The sequence below is a fragment of the Nyctereutes procyonoides genome, unplaced genomic scaffold (assembly GCF_905146905.1).
Source record: "Nyctereutes procyonoides isolate TBG_1078 unplaced genomic scaffold, NYPRO_anot_genome, whole genome shotgun sequence".
NCBI classification, from domain to species: domain Eukaryota; kingdom Metazoa; phylum Chordata; class Mammalia; order Carnivora; family Canidae; genus Nyctereutes; species Nyctereutes procyonoides.
The window spans coordinates 49,997,138-50,020,320 of record NW_026575133.1 but is presented as its reverse complement, the minus strand read 5'-3'; the positions used below and the strand labels follow the sequence as shown (position 1 = coordinate 50,020,320).

General features: G+C 58.1%; 3 protein-coding genes and 1 long non-coding RNA gene across 5 annotated transcripts; 3 read left to right on the top strand and 1 right to left on the bottom strand.

Annotated features, from left to right (window-relative positions):
* Window positions 1–110: 110 nt before the first annotated feature.
* On the top strand, window positions 111–10,878 carry LGI3 (leucine rich repeat LGI family member 3). Its single transcript, XM_055346358.1, has 8 exons — window positions 111–393; window positions 1,298–1,369; window positions 2,227–2,298; window positions 2,646–2,717; window positions 2,822–2,893; window positions 3,468–3,637; window positions 3,783–3,947; window positions 6,401–10,878. Exons 1-8 carry the CDS (start codon window positions 176–178, stop codon window positions 7,216–7,218), a joined length of 1,659 nt encoding a protein of 552 aa, XP_055202333.1. The 5' UTR covers window positions 111–175; the 3' UTR covers window positions 7,219–10,878.
* Window positions 1,297–13,108, bottom strand: LOC129523435 (uncharacterized). 2 transcript variants are annotated; one of them, XR_008667112.1, is made up of 5 exons: window positions 12,713–13,108; window positions 3,956–4,032; window positions 2,490–2,565; window positions 1,681–1,788; window positions 1,297–1,367 (listed from the first exon to the last, which is right to left on the bottom strand). It is a non-coding gene; the product is annotated as an uncharacterized LOC129523435 (long non-coding RNA). The 2 variants fall into 2 exon arrangements; XR_008667111.1 differs by lacking the exon at window positions 2,490–2,565.
* REEP4 (receptor accessory protein 4) lies at window positions 11,861–15,828 on the top strand. The gene is made up of 8 exons (XM_055346359.1): window positions 11,861–12,313; window positions 13,117–13,189; window positions 13,549–13,625; window positions 13,717–13,837; window positions 14,254–14,367; window positions 14,763–14,898; window positions 15,062–15,216; window positions 15,302–15,828. Exons 1-8 carry the CDS (start codon window positions 12,282–12,284, stop codon window positions 15,365–15,367), a joined length of 774 nt encoding a protein of 257 aa, XP_055202334.1. The 5' UTR covers window positions 11,861–12,281; the 3' UTR covers window positions 15,368–15,828.
* Window positions 15,829–20,244: 4,416 nt separating this feature from the next.
* Window positions 20,245–23,124, top strand: HRURF (HR upstream open reading frame). Its single transcript, XM_055346258.1, has 2 exons — window positions 20,245–20,332; window positions 22,677–23,124. The coding sequence occupies exon 2, from the start codon at window positions 23,018–23,020 to the stop codon at window positions 23,120–23,122; it is 105 nt and encodes a 34-aa protein (XP_055202233.1). The 5' UTR covers window positions 20,245–20,332; window positions 22,677–23,017; the 3' UTR covers window positions 23,123–23,124.
* Window positions 23,125–23,183: the final 59 nt, after the last annotated feature.

The following is a 23,183-nucleotide window of genomic DNA, read 5'->3' as shown; positions in this document are numbered from 1 at the left end:
GTGCGCGGCGGGCGGCGGGCGGCGGGCGGCGGGCGGCGGGCGGCGGGGCCCCTGGCTGCGGCAGCGGCGGCGGGCGGCGGCGGGCGGCGGCGGGGAGGCGCAGCCGGCGCGGGGTGGCCGAGAGCCGCGGGGCGGGGGCCGCGGCCGGTGGCCCGGGGCAGAGCTTGCAGGCAGCATGGCGGGGCTGCGCGCCGGCCGGGGCTCCGGGCTCGGGCTCGGGCTCGGGCTGCTGGCGCTGTCCGCGCTCGGCTGCTGTCTGATGCTGCCAGTCGGAGCCAAGAGGCCCCCCAAGACGCCCCCCTGCCCGCCCAGCTGCTCCTGCACCAGGGACACCGCCTTCTGCGTGGACTCTAAGGCAGTGCCCAGGAACCTGCCCTCCGAGGTCATCTCTCTGTGAGTGTCCTGCCCCGGCTGGGGAGGTGGGGGAGCCCAGGGAGGCAGCCAGGCTGCAGCCGCTCCGAGAGCCCCTGGGGAAAACCCTTGCTCCCCCTCCACAAAGTGCGGGGAGCGGGAGGACTTTGGGGGGTCCTCGGGGACTGGAGAGTCAAGGCATCAGCCAGGTGGAGAGTTCTGTAGTCATGCAGTCTCAGCAGCCATGGCCGGGGAAAGCAGGAGTTTATGGCCAAGAATGAATCATCACCACCGCGGGCAACAATGAGACCTACTGTGTGCAGGGCTCTGGGCGCGGGGGGGGGGGGGGGGAGGGGTTGTTTACAAGGGCATGTGGGCCCCTGCCTGTGATGTCACGCCAAGGGCAGAAAGGCTTTTTGTGGGGGGAGGGAGGGTGGAAGCAGGGGGAGGGGTGGAAGTGAGATACACCCACAGGGAGCCCTGGCACGGGACAGCCGCCTGGGCTTCCATTCGCTCTGCGCTGGGCCAGCCAGCCTGTCACTTGCAGTCAGTGGCCTCAGGGACTAGGTGGGGTGTGTGGTCCTTGAGAGCAGGATGCTAACCTTCTGGGGTGAGCATCCCCGGTGCCCCATCCCTCAACAGCACCCAGCACACTGAGTGTTTGGATGATCTTGAGGGTGTGGGTAATGGAAGCTTCTTTTGGCTGAAGGGGAAGCTCAGCCTGGGGCCACTGGTGTTCAGAGAGGCAGGAGGTGAGCACAGTGATGAAGAAGGCGATGAGTTTATGAAGGGAAGAGAAAGATAGCCCCAGGTAGGGAGCCCAGGCTGGTGAATTGGGAAGTTTCCAGGCCAAGTGTGCATAGAACCATCGCCCTGTTCACCTTGTGTGCCCCCTCCCCCAGTCCCTGCATAGTCCCCACTGTACTGACTCCAGTGTCCCCTGCAGGACGCTGGTGAATGCTGCCTTCTCTGAGATCCAGGATGGAGCGTTTTCCCACCTGCCACTGCTGCAGTTCCTGTAAGGACAGGGCCTTGGGAAGGGTGGGTAGGGGGTAGGGCAGCAGAAGGGCACGGACAACCCTCCTACCTCCATCCCCCTTCCCTCAGACTGGGGAGAGAAGAGCAGATAGAGCAGATGCAGGTAGCCACTGTGGATTAATGGATTAATGTACAGGTGTCCCTTTTCTTCCCTGGATGGGATAGCCACCAAATGTGGATCCGCCTAGAGTCAGGAAAGGTACAGGGAGTGGCAGTGGGGAGAAGGAAGGTGGGGGGTTGCATGCAAAAGCCAAGAGTGGGTATTTGGGGCCCAATTAGGAATGGACTTACTTCCTCTGGAGTGCAGTAGCTTGGGCTGGTGCCAGAGGGTAGACACTGCAGGGGAGAGGGGTCATCTCAGAGACACGTGACCCCAGGGAGCAGGGTTTGAAGAAAGAGCTGGGGGTTGACAGGAAGGGGCGTGTAAGGGTGTGGAATTTTAACAGAGCTGCTTCTGCTTGAGGCCCCAGTCGCAAGAGAGAGTACCTGTGAGTTACTCCAACTCCTTTTCACTGCAAGTTATCCTAAAACCCACTACCAGGCTGAGAGGGACTGAATGAGCTGGGGTGAGGGTGGGGGACAGAACAGAAGTGGAGACAGAGACAGAGAGACACACGGTGGGGAAGGACCCAGCTTGATAGGAGCGATCTGCCCCAGGACAGGCTATTGGGTGGTCTTGCTGCAGTGCTGCTCTGGGGTGGGGGTGGGGGCCAGGTGGGACTCTGTGGGGCAGCATGGCCTTGGAACTGTGAGGAAGCGCCAGGGGGAGGCAGCAGGCTGGGAGCTGGTGTGATGGTCACACCCTTGGAAGCTCTAACTCCCCCTCTGTCTCTCCAGGTTACTCAACTCCAACAAGTTTACTCTGATTGGAGACAACGCTTTCACAGGACTGTCACACCTCCAGTACCTGTGTGTGGCAAGGAGCCGGGCAATGGCAGCTAGGAGGGGGGAGGGAGCCCCAGGCCTGGGTGGGGTGGGCTGAGAGGGCAGGTTGAAGGAGGAAGGCTGCGGGGAGTGGGGAAGGAGAGCCTTTGAATCCTCTGACTGCAGGACCCAAGCTGAGGGTCATTGCATCCATCCCTCCGCCTAAACCGCCCTACCTGAATGCCCTGTCACCACAGGCTTCATGTCACCAGAATCAGAATGGAAGCCTGTCTCAGGACCATGGGCAGGAATCTAGGTGGGACAGAAGGAAATAGCTGGTTGGGGGTCTGAGATCCTAAGTGGCATCTAAGATGAGTTCTCATTTTCTCCAGCTTCATTGAGAATAATGACATCTGGGCACTCTCCAAGTTCACCTTCAGAGGACTCAAGTCTTTGACACACCTGTGAGTACATCATGTCCATACACACATTGGACCAAAGTCCCATCTCTCCTGTGGCCTTTGGCCTCAGTCACAATCTTCAGGTGACCCAGGGGTCTCTCTTGCAGATCACTGGCCAACAATAACCTGCAGACACTGCCTAGAGACATCTTTCGGCCCCTGGACATCCTGAGTGACTTGTAAGGCTGAGCCCTACATCTTTTGACAATGCCACAGAAGGGCGTGTCGCTGGAGGGAGTGGTGTGGGAGTCAGAATTGGGAAGATCATAAGGTCTTGAGAGGCTGGGAGTGCTTGGGTTTGGGGATGCCTTTTAGAAGGCTAAGTAGCTACACAACACACGTGTGTGTGTGTGTGTGTGTGTGTGTGTGTGTTTATAAAAGACATATATGTATGTCTTTTAAATATGTGCTTTTTAAATGTATGTTTGATTTGAACATACATTAAATACATTAAAGTCCTATAGCATGGCCACAACCATTAATCAGTATTCACACAAGAAAACCCAAACAACCCAGGATTGTAGAAGGTTTGAGGAATTGAGATGCCAGTAGGGTCTGAGACTGGGCCCCTACTCTGCTAGCCAAGCATGTGTGCATGGGAGTGTGTCTAGCCCCAGGGGATCTTTTCCCTAACCTTTGCAATGAGCAGCAGCCTTGAGTGTATCTACTTCCAAAAACCTAGAGAGCCTGGGTGGGCAGAGCAGCTGGGAGCCTGCTCCTCTCTCTGTTCCCTCCGTCACCCTCATGATCCAGGGACCTGCGGGGCAACTCGCTCAACTGTGACTGCAAGGTAAAGTGGCTGGTGGAGTGGCTGGCACACACCAACACCACTGTGGCCCCCATCTATTGCGCCAGCCCTCCTCGCTTCCAAGAGCACAAGGTGCAGGACCTGCCACTGCGGGAATTCGACTGCATCACCACGGGTAGGATGTGCTCCCGGCAGCCCTCCCCAGAGCAGCCCAACAGATGCTGCTGGAAGCACCCCCAATCCCCAGGCCAGCCACCCATTCCCCCAACAAGCTCTTACTTACCCTTCTTCTCCCCACCCCTCACCTCTTATCCCTGCAGATTTCGTGCTGTACCAGACCCTGCCTTTCCCAGCAGTGTCAGCCGAGCCCTTCCTTTACTCCAGCGACCTCTATTTGGCTCTGGCCCAGCCAGGTGCCAGTGCTTGCACTGTCCTCAAGTGGGACTATGTTGAACGGCAGCTTCGAGATTATGATAGAATCCCAGGTACCTACCCCCAGCCTGGCTGTGGTGGCTCCGATTTAAGGGGGCAGGGAGGTGCTGGGCTCCATCATTCCTCTCCATTGAATTCCTGTAGGTAGAGGCATAGAGACATGATCTCTGCCCATAATAACTTCCCAGTCTTTGGGGAGAGGCCAATACATACACATTTAACATCCATATAATAGGTGGGTATGAGGAGAGAGATATGAATACGATGCTCTGAGATCACAAAGGAGAGGCCTACCTTTGAGGTCAATCAAGGAATGCTTCCTGGTAGAGGGGATGCCTGAGCTGAGTCTTGAACAATGAGGGAGAGTCAGAGGTGATGCCTAAATGCCTGGCTTAAGTAACTGGGTGGTGCCAGTGAACCAAGGAGGAGATAGGAGTGGCTAGTGAGTTCAGCTTGAGATCCACTGAATTTGAGCTGAGTCTAGAAGGCGGTGTTCAGAGAAAAAATGTGGGAAGGATATTCTGGCAAAGAGAACAGCATGAGCAAATTCAAGAAGGTGTGCAAAAGCTTAGTACATGAGTACGTGTCTGTGAAAAAATTATAAGCAGCTCATATGACTATAGCATAAGGTTCAAGGTGGAGAGAAGCAGATGAGACCCAAGAGACAGGTCATGCACAGGTTTTGAGCAGAGTGTGTGAACCAAACCAAGGTGTATTTTAGAACACTATCTATGCTGTATGGAGAGTGGCTTAGCACTGGGTAAGACATGCAGACACACCATCACGGGAACATGCTGGAGTCTGGGCTGGGGCAATAGCACTGGGGATGGAAAGAGATATTTAGAATGGAGGAGTGAACTGACACAAGAGGAAACAGAAAATTTAAATGATCTCTGAAAGGACTCAAAGTCCTTATAAAAAAGAAACCTGGGCAGCCCCGGTGGCTCAGCGGTTTAGTGCCGCCTTCAGCCTAGGCCATGATTCTGGAGAACTGGGATTGAGTCCCACATCGGGCTCCCTGCATGGAGCCTGTTTCTCCTTCTGCCTGTGTCTCTGCCTCTCTCTCTCTCTCTCTCTCTGTGTCTCTCACGAATAAATAAATAAAATTTATTAAAAAAAAAAAAGAAAGAAAGAAACCCTTCACCCAAAAGAAGACTCCAGGGCCAGATGGTCTCCCTGGTAAATTCTAGAAAACATTTACAGAAGAAATAACAGCTATCCCCCACACACTGTCTTAGAAAGCAGAGGGGAGGGTTGACAGGACTCGAGGCCGACCAGCTGTGGGGGAGTGAGGGACAGGGAGCTGTGGGGGATGGCTCCAGGTTTCTGGAGGGGGTGACTGAGTAGAGCCACAAATGGAAATTGAGTACACAGAGGAGCACACAGATATGTGCCTAGTCATGGCCAGCTGGAATTTGAGGTGCTCTTGTGAGTGTGGGCATGGAGGGTCTGAACTGCAGCTCGGGAACTGGGGATCATGAGGATCTGGGCAGGTGGACCAAGGCTGTGGAAGGGATTTGGGGTGATTGCCAGAGCCTGAGGTTCAGCATCTGCTTTCTTGCAAGGGAGAGGTGAGGAGGAGAAGGGTGGGTAAAGCAGCACTGGGGAGGAGGAGAGGAGAGGTGATGATCCGGGACACCAGGACAGGTGAAGTGTGTCCCCATGTGCTTTGGATACCTGAGAAAGGGTCATATCAATCTGGTTATTGAGCAAAAGTACATTCATGCAGACATCCTCGTGCATAAAAGTCCTTTCAAAAGTGGGAGTGCTTAGGAGAATGTGTTTTCATACACAACTATGCAAACATCAAACTGACATTGGGTATACCTCGGCTCTGTCACCGGGCTGCAGATGGGATCAGACTCTTCCTCTTCCCCTGTCTGGCATCTGGCCAGCTGGCTAGCTTTGGGCAAGTCACTTAGACTCTGAGCCTGCTCCTTTTTTTCTTTTTTAAGATTGTATTTATTCATGAGAGACACAGAGAAACAGGCAAGGGGAGAAGCAAGCTCCTCCCAGGGAGCCCGATGTGGGACTTGATCCCGGATCTCAGGATCACGCCCTGAGCCTAAGGCAGATGCTCAACCACTGAGCCACCCAGGCGTCCCATGAGCCTGCTCCTTTTGATGTGAAATGGGCAACATAATAGGATCCATTTCAGAGTTGATTAAGTGAAGCGATCTGTTCACACTTAGCACAGTGACTTCACACAATAAAAATTCAACAATTGACGTTATGGCTAAACAACCGGTCAATATGGAGGGGCACCTCTTTTGTGCTCAGTGTTTTAGCTTATATTTAAACCCTAGGGGCAAGGGTGAAGAGACAGTGATGCAGAGACAGATGACTAGCTGTGAAAGGCGGCTGAGCTTCAGGGATGCTGTAGTGGAGAGCCTTAGTTCTGGGCCAGGGTCAGAGGGGACTGACCCCCTTTCCTGAGGGCCTGGCACAGGATGGGGGTCTGCGGCTGCCTGACACCGCCTGATGCTGCCTCTCCTCGTCCTGGCAGCCCCCTCCGCGGTGCACTGCAAGCCAATGGTGGTAGACGGCCAGCTGTACGTGATTGTGGCCCAGCTGTTTGGTGGCTCTTACATTTACCACTGGGACCCCAACACCACGCGCTTCACCAAGCTGCAGGACATCGACCCACAGCGTGTGCGCAAGCCCAACGACCTAGAGGCTTTCCGCATCGACGGCGACTGGTACTTTGCCGTGGCCGACAGCTCCAAGGCAGGGGCCACCAGCCTCTACCGCTGGCACCAGAATGGCTTCTATTCCCACCAGGCCCTGCATGCCTGGCACCGAGACACCGACTTGGAGTTTGTGGATGGTGAGGGCAAGCCACGGTTGATTGTGTCCAGTAGCTCGCAGGCACCTGTGATCTATCAGTGGAGCCGCACCCAGAAGCAGTTTGTGGCTCAGGGTGAGGTGAGCCAGGTGCCCGATGCCCAGGCTGTGAAACACTTCCGTGCCGGGCGCGACAGCTACCTGTGCCTCAGCCGTTACATCGGCGACTCTAAGATCCTGCGCTGGGAGGGCACCCGCTTCTCCGAGGTGCAGGCCCTGCCCTCCCGGGGCTCCCTGGCCATGCAGCCCTTCCTCGTGGGTGGCCGCCGCTACCTGGCGCTGGGGAGTGATTTCTCCTTCACGCAGATCTACCAGTGGGATGAGGGGCGCCAAAAGTTCGTGCGGTTCCAGGAGCTGGCTGTGCAGGCCCCACGGGCATTCTGCTACATGCCTGCGGGGGACGCTCAGCTGCTCCTGGCCCCCAGCTTCAAGGGACAGACGCTCGTGTACCGGCACGTAGTGGTGGACCTCAGTGCCTAGAGCGGTGCCAAGTCCTCTGGGCGCTCGGGTGGCCCCTGGAGGCTAGCATAGAAGTCTCTGTGTGAGCAGCATGTGTGCCTGTGTGAAGACACATGTAACCAACCTGCATACGTGCCCTCACAGATGCCCCCCGTGTCCCCCGTGAGCATGGGCACACACTGTGGACTAGCCCAGGGGAGCCGCTTACCATAGTTGTGACAGCATGAAGACTTGTATATGCACCAGGCAAGCCGGCGGCCCTGTGCCCTCTCATGTGTGGGCACATGTCGGCCCCACACCCCTACCTAAAGGCCCCCTGCCCTGTGATCTGCCACTTTCCCGTGCTCTGGCCCCAGGGGAAGAGTGGGAGGGGCAGAGCCACCCCCTCCTCCTGTTTTTCGGCTTATCTTCTCAGCTCTCTGGCCTCTCCTTGTCGGTGCTCCAGGTGTGTGTTTATCTACTCACGCTCCGCATTGCAGCCCACGGCCACATCCTTCACCCTACTGGGTTCACTCACCATGCTGTCCTCCTTGTGCATGCACCCAGGGACGCTGATGGACACCCTCAGTTACACATGCACACGCACCTGTTGACATTCCCACTTCTGTGTGCATATGTCCAGATTCAGTGTGGCCTAAGGACGGTCTCCTTCATCACCTTGACTCTTTTCTTGGAGAAGGCACACAGCACCTGCCCTCCTCTGCTCATCCCTGGTGTGCCTACCCTGTAGCTGATAAGGATGAGAATGGTGGTGCCTGCCTCTGGGTACCAGCTTGGTCTCCCGGGGGCAAAGCCCCTCTGCCCAAAGCAATAACAAAGCAGACCCTGAGTTCTTCTGGGGGCTCTCTCTGTTCTCACTAGAGTTTCCTGCTCTGAGCCTGAATCCAGCTCACCTGTGGACAGGAGACCACCTGGAAAAAAGCCTTTCAGTTCTTCTTTACTCTAGCTGCCCCAGCTTCAGACCACCCATTGGTTCAGCCCCACCTCTGGGCTGTGGTGGTTCAAGAGCTGGCCACTCCGGGGGCTCTGCAAGTACCTGGGCCAACTGGGTGGGTGCCAAGAGTGGAATAGAGCTAGAGAGCATCTTAGGGATCCTAGGGCTTCTCCGATCCACAGAGGCAGGCCGCAGGCATTGCCTTTTATTGCAAGCTGAGCGATAGAGGGGGTGAGGGTCCGGTAGAAGCAGCACCTGGGAGCCAAGCTTCTGCTGCCCTCTGCTGTATGCTGGGAATAGACAGCTCTGAGCTGCAAGGCCAGTGGAGAAGGCATGGGGTGGGGAAACTTCTCTGTGTCCAGACTGTGTGAGGGCCTACTGGTGGCAGGATGCCCAGGAGCACTCAGGGGCAATGTGATGATTCACTGCTGCAAATAAAAATTTCCCACCCCATTACTGACTCTCAGGTGTCCAATGGCTACAGTGAGAGGCAGCTGTTTCACTAAGAACAGAGCCAGGGCTGTGCTCTCTCTGTCCCTACTGTTTTTAGGGGGCCAGCATCAGCGTTCAGACCCCCTTCTTCCTTGCTTTTTTCCAGAGGTGCAAGTGGGTACCCCACGATCAGCTGGTGCTGGGGTCAGGAGTTCATGGTGATGACACTCGGGTGCAGAGCAAGTGTGACTACTACCTGAGTCTACCACCTGGGGCTGATTCATGACCCAAATGTTCTTCCTGGAGCTCCCAGTCTTGGGGCCCCACCGAGACTACAGAAGAGATACAAAGCATGCAATCCTGTCCCTCTGCCAGGTCAACTCCAACCAACATGGCCAAAGACAAGCGCAGCAGTCCCTCTCCTCACCTCTCCCCTCCACTCCACTACTGCCAGCCCTTGCCCTAGGTGTGAGATTTCAAGCAAGTCCACTGAGTTCCGTGGCCCTTGGTTTCTCCTTCTGTGAAGTAGATAAAACCTACTCTGTCAACTCTTAATTCTGCTACTTAGCAGCAGGCGTGGCCTCAGCCATGTTATTTCACCCATTTGTATCTCCGTTTCCTCATCTATAACATGTGGATAATCAAGACACCTAGCTGACACGGTTAGTGTGAGATTTACATGCATGAAATGTATAATATATTCGTATATGGATAGCCCATGGAATAGTGTGTCTGACACAGACTTGTGACTTGTATTGGTCCTTGGGTCTCCATGAGATGCAGAGGTGGCTCAGAGAAGGGTACTTAGTGGGAAAGGAGGCTGATCTTTGGAGAGAACTGCTATCTGTGGACCTGGGTTTCTTATCCATCAGTCTCAGAGCCCCTGAGCCCTATGTCTCACCTGTAGCCTCAGGTGCCCAGACAAACCTGCCCCTGGCCAAACCTCACAATGGTGAATCTCACAGGTGCCATGTCTGGGGTTCCACCTCTTGAAACCATATCCATATGCTCTTGGCTTAGCAGGTGCCTCACAGGTCCCCCAGCCACACTATCCTGGGAATTCCTGCTCTGCTTTCTCAAACGGGGAATGGCCCTTCACGCTGTGCCAGGGAGAAGTTGCCAAGGGAAGTGGGTTGAGCCTCCCAGATACATTGGCACTCTGTTGCCCGGTAGAAAGATAAACATCATTCTGACTGTCACTCCCCCTAGGACTCCTTCCAGGGGTGGGAGACACTCCTCCTCTTGAATGCCACAGGGAATGAGGCCTGCTGTATGCCTGCCTGGTCACCTGCCCTGGGGGTCATCTGTGTGTCCAGAGAGTTGCTTAGCAATCCAGTGTAGCTGGGTAACTATGTCAACATCTCATGACCAAAGGCCATGAGAGACAGAGTCCACTCACTCTGCAGAGCTGAGGATGACACCCCTCAGCTCCCAGCCGCACACCCCTCCACGCTGGGCCCTGCTCCCAGGAGCACACCTCTGATGTCCATTAGATTTCCTAGTGCCGTTATGAGGACCAGGAGTCTCTATGTGAGAGCCCTTCCCCTCCAGGGTGGTCTTTTGGGGAGAGAGGTCTTAAAGTGGGCACAAGAGAGCTCTTCACCAGCAAGTGAGGGTAGATGCTGAGGTCAGGTCAGGTGACTCTGGAAGGCAGCCAGGGAGGACGTGGTTCTTCAGCAGGGACCAAAGGGCCCGCGGTGCACATGCACACAGCCCAGGCACCCTTATCTCCCGAGGAACGGGTGCTCTTCCCTCTACCGCAGCCCCCTGCTCCTCCTGAGCTGGCCCCCTATGGAGTTACCACATCCTTTTTTCTAGGCGCAGATTTTCACAACGTCTGTGGCTAGAGATGGAGGGTGGGACTCTGGCTCTTGGAGTTTCTTGTTCTTCCAACATAGGGTAGGAGAGAGGCCCAGGGTGAGGGGGTGGTTAGATGGGAAAGAGGGAGGCCTCAGGGAAGTTTCTCCTGTGGGTCAGTTTCACTGCTAGCTCTCACACCCCACATCACCAATAAAATGGATGATAGTAATTAAGACTACATAATTACCTTGTGTTTATTTATTCCCAGGAAGCCTCCTTTCCCTGGCCCCCATCATTATTTATTCCATCCTCTCAATAGGTGATGGGAGTTAACTATGGCTCTAATAAAAAGTAATAACTGTTCAAGTTTCCCATCCCCATGGTTCTAGGTAACTCTGCTGCCAGCCCCGTGAAGCAGGGGGGAGGCTGCGCAGGGTGAAGGGCACAGTCCCCATTGTCAGCGGGAGGAATGGGGCACTGTGCAGAAGAGATACAAAGCATGCAATCCTACATACAAAGTTCTGGAAGCAACCAAGCCTGCCTTCTCCTTTGAGCCTCCCACTTTCTTCCCCATATACACCTGCCCCTGGAGGAGCTTCTCCGTTCCCTCTCACCTTCCAGAGCTGTGTTCAGAAGACTGATCATTCTGTCTTCATTCACCCATCATCCAGCAACAAATGCCACTAGATGATGTTACTTTTCATCAATGGTGGGAAAAAAAAGGGGGGGGGGAGGGGGCAATCTTTGTAAAGGTCAAGACCTTGCACACAAAAATTAGCTACTAAGTGGCAATTGTTGATATGATTCAGCTCTCGGGGACATTTGTGTTCTGTCTTCACAGAAATAGGTGGAATTTCAAAGGTCTGGTGAAGAAGGCGTGGGTGGGGGTGGGGTGGGGGTGGGGGCTGGGGGCTTTCTGTCCAGAATGTCTCGTGGTCAGTCCGCCCAGGTATGTGCCTCTGGAGAGGTATCCCTGAGAGAAGTCAACTCCTGAAGCCCACTCTTCGGGGTGAGTCTCAAAGGGATGATGAGCCACGCATGTGACGACAGCTCCCCTCTCCCACTTCCTCCCGCTTTCTTTCTGGGTCATCTCAGCGTCACGGAGGCGCTTATGCATCTCCTGCCCCGGAGCTGCGAGACCTGGATCGTCCGGCGCTCCGCCAAGCCTCCCTCCCCTTGTGCGTGAGCCTGGAAGCGGGATCCTGCGCCCGGCCCAGGACTTTTCCCCATTTTACAGAAGGGAAAGATGAGGCAAAAGGGGGCAGCCAGGGAAGAGCCGCGAAAATTGTGGAGTCCAAGTTTCCTCCTCTGCATCTTTTTTGTTGCGGTTTCCCACCCCTGGATCTTGCCAACGCCGGCGGGCTCCTGGGCGCGCGGGCCCCCACGCACGACGGGGAGGCGGGTCGCCCTTTAAGGGGCGGGCCCCCGGCTTCCTCGCCCTCGCCCCGCCCCCTCCGGGGCCGCTCTGCGCCTGCGCCGGGCGCCGGAGCCCAGGGGTTGGGCAGCGCGCAGTTCCGTGCAACTTTCAAGTGAGTTGCAGACTCCGCCCCGAGGCCGGTGCCGGTGGCCGGGAGCCGCGAGACCGCGGGGGCCGGGGCGAGCGGAGGCCGGACCCGCCCAGCGGCGCGGCGGGAGCCCGACACCTGGTTCCCGGAGCGGCATCCGCCCAGGAGCGCGGCGGCGAGGGAGGACGCGCCCGCCCCGGGCTCCCGAGTCGTGCCCCCGAGCCCGGCCTCCGAGCCTCGGCACCGGGCTCCCCACCCCTCCGGCTCCGCGCACCGCAGACTCAGGGGCGGGGCGGCCCGAGCGCCCCTCTGGTTCCCGCGCTCCCGCCGAGCCCCCGTCCCAGCCCCGCCTGAGCGTCCCTCTGCTCCTCTTCTTGGGGGATCCCCTCCCCCTTCGTCCCCGAGGCTGCAGGATGGTGTCCTGGATGATCTGTCGCCTGGTGGTGTGAGTATGGGTGCCTTCCTACACCTTCTATCCCCAGGAGCCACAGCGCTCCTGATCTGGAACACGGGGACATCTGATGGGAAAGGGGCTTCCTGTGGGGCTCCCTCAACACTCACCGGGAGGGTTAACGGACCTGCGGGCCTGCACGTGCCATGGGGTACCCTGGCTTGTCCTCCAGCCCTCAAGCCTCCTTGGTTCGTGGCCACCCCTCCCGCAGTCACACACACCGCAGGCAGACAGGTGTGTGGGGCAGAGGACTTCAGGCCGACCTGCAGTCCCTTAGCAAACACAAGGTGTTGTGGCACGTCGTGGGCGGACGTTCCAGGTGCCTGCTTCCCTTCTGAGCAGTCACCTGACTCACCATCCTGGCCTCAGCCCCCCACTCTGGCCTCTTCTCACCTTTTAGTACTCCATGTGGCTCCAGTATTCCTATCTGCAACCTGGCAGTGCCAGGTCTGGTGGCCGTGGACCTGATGGCATGTCCACGGGAGCGGACAGCCTGGTGCTCTCACCAACTCAGCAGCCTGCCTCCCACCCACCTGTGTGCGGCTGTGTGTGTTCCCGCTCGATCATGCACCCAAAGGCCACTGATGCAGGCCCGGGCAGGCTTGGGGTGTTTGTAAACAGCAGGGTGGGGAGGTGGCCTCCAGGGCACTGACTCAGGCACACATTGTGCAAGCCAAGCGGGAAGAACAGGTAGGCCCTTGCCACTTCACATCTGTGAGGGAGGTGGCCACCTGGTGGGGCGAGGAGGACAGGATGCTGCTCATATTCCCCCTCTGTTTTATGGGCTGCTCTTCTAGGCTGGTGTTTGGGATGCTATACCCAGCTTATGCTTCCTACAAGGCTGTGAAGACCAAGAACATTCGTGAATATGTGAGTGTGGCTGTGGGCGGGAGGGCTTCATTCAGGTCTGGGGGGACTTGGCAAAGTGGGGAGGGTCTGAACTGGCATCCCCTGCCTCCAGGGGCATAAGCAGGTGGCATATCCTAAGCAGAGTGGGTGTGGTTGGAAGGCAGGCGATTGGGGTGCCCATGCAGAATCATGTGGGTGAAGCTTCTTGGGGGTGGGTACAGAAATGAGTGGCAGTTTCTCAGAGGCAACTCTAGGGCCAACCAGTTGCCAGGAGAATGCAGCAGGACAGGCTCTCTGGAATCTCTGGGTCAGCCTAGGACAGGGGAGTTGGCTCTGCAGGCTCAGCTGCTGGCCTCTGACACCCCCACCCCCACCCCCAGGTCCGATGGATGATGTACTGGATAGTCTTTGCACTATTCATGGCGGTGGAGACCTTCACAGACATCTTTATTTCCTGGTATGCATGCAGGGGGCCTATGGGCTGTGGGGAGGTGCTGGACCACTCAGCCTGGCTCCCTGCTGACCTTGCCCACCCTGTCCTCTGACAGGTTCCCTTTCTACTATGAGATCAAGATGGCCTTTGTGCTGTGGCTGCTCTCACCTTACACCAAAGGGGCCAGCCTGCTTTACCGAAAGTTTGTCCACCCGTCCTTGTCCCGTCATGAGAAGGTACTTCGGGGGGAGTCAGGGAGTGAAACATAGGGGTGGGTGTGAATGAAAGGACCCTGGACTCGGGGTTCAGAATACTGGATGATATCTGGGTTCTAATCTGAGTCCTGTTGCCCTTAGCTGTGGGACCTTGATAGAAAGTAGCCTTTTTCCTCTTTTGCGATAATCAATTGGGAGCACATGTGAATGTGCAGAGCTGGCAGTTGTTTTGGGGACAGTGGGAGAAGGCTGAGCATGGTCATCCCCTGAGGTGGGGGAATGGGTGGGTGGGGAGCCCTGCCCTTGGTGTGGTTGCCAGCGCCCTGTAGGTGGGGGTGGACAGGGAGGCACAGGACGCAGTGGCTTCTCTGGGTCTGCGGAGGAAGGATGACTCCCACTGTGTACCTGAACTCTTCCCCCTTCCCCGCCCTCCACAGGAGATTGACACCTGCATCGTGCAGGCCAAGGAGCGCAGTTATGAGACGATGCTCAGCTTTGGGAAGCGGGGCCTCAACATTGCTGCTTCGGCCGCTGTACAGGCTGCCACCAAGGTGACCTGGGCCCCAGCCCTCCAGCAGCCCTCCCACCCCCTTCTGGGGGAGTCCAGCTCTCTGTCAGGGAGCTGGGAGAGAGCACCAGACCATGCCAGGGGACAGGGTAGGAGGTGATGGGTGGGGTGTTGGCCGGAGGATGGAGCTGGGCCAGTGACCGTGAGTGGTAAATCCTGCTCTCTGGGCCTTCATTTCCTGTTGGCAGCACAAAGACATGGAGCTAGAAGGTTACTAAGTTGCTTTCAGTTCTGAGGCCAGGGCCCCAGTGATGACCTGCCAGTCCGTGCTTAATTTCCCTGCACAGCTGCCCTGGTTCAGACCTGGGAATAGAGGATGCTGCTAGGATCCCCTGCTCCATCCCTCCAGGTGATGCAGCGGCTCCCCATCTCTTGCAGAGTCAGGGGGCACTGGCCGGAAGGCTACGAAGCTTCTCCATGCAGGACCTGCGCTCTATTCCTGATGCCCCTGCCCCTGCCTACCAGGATCCCCTCTACCTGGAGGACCAAGTACCTCTTTGCAGGCGACCCATCGGTGAGTAGGAGAGAGATCTGGAGCTGTTTGTTCCAAGAGGGATGCTCCTTCCATTTGAGCTGTGGCTTCCCCGGGGATTAGAAGAAGGCGTGGCTGGGCCCCAGGCCTTCAGACTGTGGAAATGCCCAGCTTCGGCTCCCTGGCCTCTCTCTCCTCTATTCAGGGTACCGGGCAGGGGGGCTGCAGGACAGCGACACCGATGATGAATGCTGGTCGGATACAGAGGCAGTCCCCCAGCCACCTGCCCGGCCCCGAGAGAAGCCTCTCAACCGCAGCCAGAGCCTGCGTGTGGTCAAGAGGAAGCCGCCCGTGCGGGAGGTCAGTGGCCAGGAAGGCGTGAGGGAGGCGGGCTGTCCAGGGACTTTGGCCTACACCTCCCGTTTTGTCTGCTCTCTCCCCTCAGGGTACCTCGCGCTCCCTGAAGGTTCGGACAAGGAAAAAGACCATTTCTTCAGACATGAATGGCTAGGATCTGCAGAGCCTGGCCGAGTCTTACCTCTTGCCTTATGGGGTACCAGGGACTGCTTGGAGGGGGCGACTGGGTACACATCTGACCTGCCTACACCAGCTGCTCAGGCTGTGTCCTCCTGGCTCCTGCTCTCGATTAGGGGCTGGGGCGGTGCACAGGGATATACCTGTGATGTACCAAAGCAGGCTGGGCCCATGATTCTATTTATTGCCTTTCTCATCCTTATACCCTCTTGGGTGTGTGGGACCAGAGCCCTTCCCAGACCTCTGCAAATGAAGCCAAAAGTCCACCCATCTGTGTTCATTCCTTCCTGTCCTTCAAAGTACTTGACAGCCTCCTCTAAGGCCCCGTATGTGTATGTGTGTGTGTGTGCGCACGTGCGCGTGTTCCCTGGTTGTGTTTTGTGTTGGTGAATGAGGTCAGGTTTATGCACATTTTGGTAAATAAACATATAAAAGTGTTCTGTTTGTCCTGGTTTTATATTCCTGGTCCTCACAGTACACAATGCTAAACAGCTTGCTACAGGCCAGTCCAGGCCTAGGATGGGGGCTAAAAGGACAGACCTTTTGGGACCAGTCTCCTGGTGGGGGCACGTAGCCATTGACATATAGTTGTGATGTGGCAAGTACTGTCACAGAAAGCTCTTGGAGACTTCTGAGAACACAGGTGGGAGACTAGGGGTGGTGGTGGGGAGGACACCCCGGAGAGGGGTCAGAGTCTGAGACTATAAGCAGAGGAGATGGCATTGGACCTTGATGGGAAGCAGAAGGTAGTGGGAGCAGAGGTGTGGAGGGAACTCTGGGCAGCACAGTAGTTTCATGGGGATTAACTGGAGCTGTAAACAGTTAGGCCTGGGGAGACCAACTGCCTCTGTGGGCCCTCAGGGGTCTCTAGGAGGCAGCTCTAGGGGTATTGAGTTCCTGTAAACATCCCAGATGGCCTTGGGGGCATTGCATGTCTTCGGAATGGCCGCGAGAGGGCAGCAGCTGCCAGGGTCTGGGCTGCCTCTAGCTTCCAGGTCAAGGAGGGCGGGGTTGGGAGTCTGGCCAGAGCCCTGCCCTAGAGGGGCCTGGCCTCTGGCTGGCTGGCTGGCTGGCTGGGAAACGATGCAGAATTCTGGTCTGGCCTCCAATGGCCCTCTCTGCTGCTCCTTCCTGTTGTTTGTGGTCATTGGTCCCCTCTGCCCCATGCATGGAGTCTCCCCTGTTCTGGGATCCAGGCTTTTTGCCCCAGCTGACTCTACTCCATCCCCTATGCTAATCCCTGGGGCAGCCTCAAGGGCTTTGCCCTCCCCTGCCCCTGGGTTCTGGTCTCACCACACTATCCCAAGGCTGCTCCCCTCGGCCACCCCATGCCTGCTCTTCCTTCCCACTTTTGATTAAGCAAAGAGGTGGATGGGAAGAGGGGAAATAGGGTGGTCACCCTGAGTGACCTGAAGAGTATGGATTAACTCTTGGTGTGGGGATTATCTGGGTTTTATTTGGGGAAGGCACTTAATCGGCCGGAGTGGTTTAGCCCCTCACATATTGGTGTTCAGTGATTTCTTATCTCGGTGTTCCCTTGCATCGTGGTGTTGTCTCATCTCTTCCTTTGTTCATTCAGAAAACCCCTATGGAGTATTTCCCGGGTACCGGGCATGCTTCAAGATACTCAGGATGTGGAGTCTAGGAATAGCTGGTATCTCAAACGTGACTACCCAGCAGCTCTTGCTTGGAGCCCCCAACATACATTCACTTAATCTTCACAGCAACCTCCAGAGGCAGGTACTATTATTATAACACCCATTTTACAAATGGGAGAACAGGCACAGAGAGGGCAGGTGATCTGCCCGAGGTTACATAGCTAATAAATGGTGGAACTCATCTTCGAACCAGGCAGTGTGGCTTCATCACTGTGTGTGTCTAAGTAGATGAGAGGAGGCCAGAAGAAGGAGACAGAGCTGTATTGAACACCGGTTGTGCACCCGGCCTTGTGCTGGGCATCTCATAGAGATGGTCTCCTCGAATCTTCCTGACAAGGCTGCAAGTAGGGCTTAGGCCCATTTCACAGATGGAAAAACGGACACTTGGAGAGATGAAGTAGCTTGTCCCTGGTGAGGCTGCCTGTGCGTGGGGGCCCTGTCTCATGAGGCAAGCTCGCCCAGAAGTTGCTGTGATAGACATGGAATGGCAGGATCCACACCCCGGAACCCTGGGGGTGCACAAGAGAGGAGTATGCAATGAAGGAGTGAATGAAACATAAGCCCAGAGGAAAGGGCACTGGGGGGAGGCCTAAAGCTATGGGGTGTTGACGTTGCTGAAGCTTTGCTTGCTCTCATTCTGAAGATGGGCTTTAGAGTGGGCAGCAGGGTCCCCCGGGCCCCTGGGTACAAATGGTGACAGTTTTCTTAGGCCCAAGATCTTCACCTTCCCCTCCCCCAGCCTCCTGGCTAGCCTGGCTGCCCTACAGCTCCAAGGCAGTGCCTTTTCTGACTCCTGGGCGCTCACGTACCCCCCCCCCCCGCCTTTGCTCCAGCTGTATGAATCTCCTGCCCTCTCAACAACCTTTCTTTCCCAGCCCCCATAGCCTTCCTTAGAGACCTGCCTTCTCCAAGAAGCCTTCCCTGACTGGCTAACCCCTTCTCAAGCTCCCAAGGGTCCTGATCTCTGGCCTGCTCCCAGTCCTGGGGACACCGTGGGCTGTGCCGGTATGCCCATCACCCTTCCCTCCCCACGCAGCTGGCCTCCCCTAAACCTGACTTGCTTGCATCTGCCACCTCTGTCAATCTATTGGCTCCATGCTGTTGCCCTCGCATGATCTTCCTCTTCTACCCCATTCTCTGTCCTGTTCCTATTTGCCCTGTGATCCCCACTCAGACACCGCCTGTCCCAGGAAGCCCTCTGTGAGCACACCCCCTGCCCCTTTGGAACTGATTGCTCATCCAGACCTCTCCATATCTATTCTTACAATCTGTTTTTGCCTTGATCACATTAGATTTTCTCCCCCTTTCGTTGTGACTCCATAAAGAACAGACTTGCATCTTACTCACTTTTGTATTCCAGCCTGGAACAAATAGTGGTTTAGTCAAAGTGAAATATTGTCATACATGCATGGCTCAGTGGTAAAGGCTCACTTATTTATTGTCTGACTTGTGAGCCCAAGCATCCCCTCCTCTGTGAAGTGCCCCCTGTCCCGACTTCCCTGGAGTGGGACCAGAAGCACCCTGCTAACATGCTGACTCCCATAGTCACCACATGGTGCCCAGCATGGAGCCTGACACATAAGAGGCCCCAGCAACTGTTCAATGGTGAAAGAACAAATGCACAAATTGAGTATAAGCTCCTCGAGGGAGGAGACAGCCTTGCACTTTCATCTCTGTGCGCTGTATCTCCTTGGTAATGCCAGGGTCTCTATAGCACACATTTGCCAAGTGGCTGCTGTAGTTACATGGGTTCCAGGACATTCTGAAGCCAGAGGGGAAGGGCCGAGGGGAATTATAAATTCTGGAGCATTTCTGGCCAAGCATACACGCCTTCCTGAGACTGGAACATTGGGTGTGGGCTGGGCTTTCCTTGGAGCCCTCCATGTCCCTCAGAATCACTGAGACATCTGCCACCACTGACGCTTCTTCCCTCTGCAGGGGATTCCAGGCCCTCAGGCCCCAGAGGCTCTGGCTTGCCCCTGTCCCCCTCAGCCTTCCATCATCCACCGCTATGCCCAGGCAGATCAAGGCGGGGCCTCTGTTCCAACTGGCCTGGAGCACAGATGTGCTGGGCCCCCAAGTGAGCTCTGGGCACTGAGAAGGGAGATGTCCCTGGGAAGAACACACTTCTGCTTGGCCTTAGGCACTGGCCTCCATGGGTTTACCCTCCAGCTTCCCCATCCACCTTGCCTGTTTGAGGGTCTCCTCCATCGCCTCCCAGGAGCCAGCTGTGTGTGGTCCTGAATTCCTGGCCTCCTCTTTTCTGCCTCCACACCGCCCCACCTGCCTTTGGACCTCAGATGGCTCCCTCCCCCCAACTCCTTGGCCCCCTTTGGCCTGTGGCCCTTGTGTGTCCAGGTCCCCCTTCCTGCCCCTGGCCTCTGTGTGCACTCGGCCCCCACTGCCATCCCACCTGCCACTCTTGGGCGGCAGGTAGTCAGCCTCTTGTTCCAACACTGCCCTGGCCCAGGCTGAGTTGGGGAGTCTGGACTGGCACTGCCCCGCCCATGAGGGGGTTGACAGGAGCACCCAGGCTCTCACCTCTTGTCCTAGATAGACATCAGGGACTGACCAGGATGCCTGATAGCTGGGTAGGGGACAGAAACCCCAGCAGAAAAATGAGGCCTGCTACTCAGAAAATCCTGGGTGCACCCCCCATCCCACCCCCCCTGCCCCACCCCGCCCGGAACTGGGTTGCTAGGCAGAAGGTCCTGAGCCTGGGGCAGAATGAGGTAGCTCTCTCTACCGGGGTGGTTAGACTGCAGGGGAGGGGAGGTTGGGGGAGGGAGGGGGGGCACTGGGGAGGTGTGGACTGAGAAGAGGAATTAGGTCAGGGGTGTGGGTGGGTGGGCATGAGGGGAGGGGGCATCTGCTCCAGAGCTTCCTCCTGGCTCCAAAAGCATCTCAGACACTTCCCTTCCTCTCCCCCTCACCCCAAGTCCTGGGAGAATTCTCCCCAGTATTCCTCCTCCCCCATGCCCCCTGGTCCAGGCGTTGCCACAAGGGTGGGGGGCGGGGTGGGGGGAGGCCAGCCTCAGCTGTCTGAAGGATGGAGGGGCTGGGGAAGTAGGGCTAGGTGCCCAGACGGCCGCGTGTGTGGGAGGGGATGTCCTCAGATGCCCTCCACCCGGCAGTCCCCGCTCTGACGTGGGTGCCCCCCCCCTCTCCCCGCCCGGATTAGTGGCAGCTTGGCCTGACTCTCCGGGGCTCCTTCCCCCGCCCCCGCCTGCTGCCCTCCCCTGGGCAGGGGGCTGTTCCACCCGAGGGGCACTGTGCTTGCCCAGGTAAGGGGCTCTGGGGACAGCGTGAGGGCAGCCGGCTCGTGAGTGCTGCTGCGCTTGTCAGCACGAATGTGTGTAGCAGTGTGTGTGTGTGTGTGTGTGTGTGTGTGTATCTGTGTGTATGTGTGTGCGGGCGCATGAGGGGTCGGTGTGAGCCCAGGGTGGGCCCCTGCACTTCTGGGGGTGCTGGTCAGCTTGCCTTTGTCCGTGAAGCCAGCATTGTGTCCACGCGTGTGTGGCTTTCCTTCTGTGTTTGTATCTTTTGTGTGTCTCCTTAGATCTGCTCCGTCCTCAGGCACAGAAGAGCCGGCTCCAAGGGCTCTGTGGGCTGGTGGCATGGGCTGTGGAGCAGGATGGGCAGCTGGGTGAGGGCGGCAAGGGCCTTCTCCCTCGACCCCCCCATGACCCCCCAGGCATTTCAGGAGCCTGTCCTGAGAGTCCTTTTGGGGTCCAGAGACGGTGACCTGACAAAGCAGACATGGCAACTGGGGTTGAGGTGTGGGGAGATATCTGTCCTGCTCCCCTGGGACAGTCCCCAACTCCTTTGGGGATAAGTGACAGGCCCTCAGGGCCCAGGACTGCCCAGGCTCCCACCCTGCCCTGCCCAGCCTCATCTAGGCCCTCAGCTGATTAAATCTACCCCCAGACTCTCCCACGAGCTTTGGCTGCCAGAGGACACAGATGGGGGACCACAGGCACACTCCACCCCCCTACCCATACCCTGGAGCCAGCCGTGTGTGTGTGTGTGTGTGTGTGTGTGTGTGTGTGTGTGTGTGTGTGTGTGGTTGGGGGGTGGGGATCTGGGGCTTGGGGCTTTGGCATCACAGCTCTCATTAGACCCTCCAGGATCATTTCCCCTTGTGCACTCAGGTCCAGGCCACCCCTCAGGGGAGCTGGGGGAGGAAGGGAGTGTTAATAACTCAGTCATGTAAACAACCCCTACCAGCCTGCCCTGCCACAGAAGCGGCCTCTGGGGGGAGGCGGAGGGGCTGAGCAAGTCTATGCCAACGTGACCCAAGTCCTGCCCGGTGCCCCTTCTGGCCTTCTCTTCTTGGGCCCCCTCCTCTTCTCCTCGACTGGTAAAAGGATTCCTGCCGGTCTTTCAGTCTCTTGGGAGACAATTCCCTCTTAGCTCTTCATGGCTCCTCTCTCCAGGGATGGTAGTGTGACTTGGGACCAGGCTGGAGGCAATCCCAGAACCCATCCCTTCCACGGGATGGGGGGTCGGGGGTGATACTGCCTCTGTCCCAGGCTGGGTGAAGGTAGGCCAAGGATGGCTTCTCTAGGGAGGCAGGGGAGTTGTAGGGTGGGAGGTGGGGGCCTGCAGGGAAGGGAAGCGCCCGTTGGGCGTGTGGGTTTCAATGTGTGTCTGAATCTGTCTGTGTGTGTTTGAATCTGTCTGTTTGTGTCTGTGCTCTGGAACCACCCCCGCAGAGGAGCCGGGATGCTTCCTCGGGTGGAGGGTGCCCTGCTTTCCCATTTCCTCTCCTCCTCTCTCCTCCCTCCCAGGAGCCACTCCCATGGGCTCCTCTCCAGTGCTGGGCCTGGAAGCACTAGGAATTGGGATGGGACAGACCCCCCTGCCCCCCCCCCCCCCCGGAAGACCAGGCTGGAGCAGGTGTCGGGGGCTCCTCTGGTCCCACCTCCTTCCTGGACACTTGGTGAAACCTAGGCCCTGAGAGTAGGGACAGAGGAGTGCCTAGGTCTCCTCAGAACTGCTGCTGAGGCGGACTCGGTGCCTGCTATTGGGCCCTGGAAGGGGGCTTGTGTCAAGAATGGTGAAGAGCAGCTTGGTGGGGTGAGGCTGAGGCAGGGCAGACCTGTGCGGCGGGGTGTGCGGGAGTGCGGGAGAGCGGGAGAGCGGGAGAGCGGGAGCTGGAGGACCACAGGCAAGCGGTCCAGGAGGCACAGGGTCGGTGGCGCGGGCCGGGCGCCCATCACTGACCCGTGAGAACCCGACTGCCCCTGCCAGCTCCCGCACTGCCCCCTCCCAGCCGCCCCGCCCTAGCACCCCGGGGGGCACCCCGCCCCGCCGCGGCCCGGTCCGGCCCCTCCCGCCCTTTGCTCCAGTTCCCGGGCTTGGCACCTATAGTGGGGGTGCTGCCCGCCTGCCAGGCTCCGGGGCCGGGCCCACGGGAGGGTGGGGCGGCTGGGAAGCTGGCACGCTGCCCCGGGGGAGCCTCTCTCGGCAGGCGCCCGGGTGCCGCGGGGGGGAGGGGGGAACAAAGGGCTCATTCTCCCCCTGCGCAGCCGGTGGCATCGCCGGGGCGTTGGCGGAAGCCCCCGGGGCCCGGGAGGGGGCAGGCCCAGGCGGGGCCGCCGAATCACGGGCTCCTGTTTCCCGCAGGGTGCTGGAGGAGGAAACCGGCGGAGCAGCTTCCCCACTCTCAGTTGCGCGTCTGGCGATGGCGATGCGAGGTCCTGCTGCGCTGCCCGCCGCGCTCCCCCTCCACTAGCCGCGCCGCGCCGCGCCGCGCCCTCGCCGGTGCCTCTCTCGGGACCCGGGATCGGTCCCGCGCTTCCAGGCACGACCCCCTCCCCCGGCCTCTCGGCCCCCCCCCCACTCGGCGGTCTCCGACCCGGGGCGCGCGTTCCCCCCGGCCCGGCTCCCACTCTCCCCCCGGGGGCACCCGCTCCCCAGCCCCGGCCCGGCCCTCCCCGCGGCGCAGCACGGAGCCTCGGCGGCCCATGGCGCAGCCCACGGCCTCGGCCCAGAAGCTGGTGCGGCCGATCCGCGCCGTGTGCCGCATCCTCCAGATCCCGGAATCCGACCCCTCCAACCTGCGGCCCTAGAGCGCCCCCGCCGCCCCGGGGGGAGAGCACGCGAGCGCGCTGAGCGGAGAGCGGGAGGACG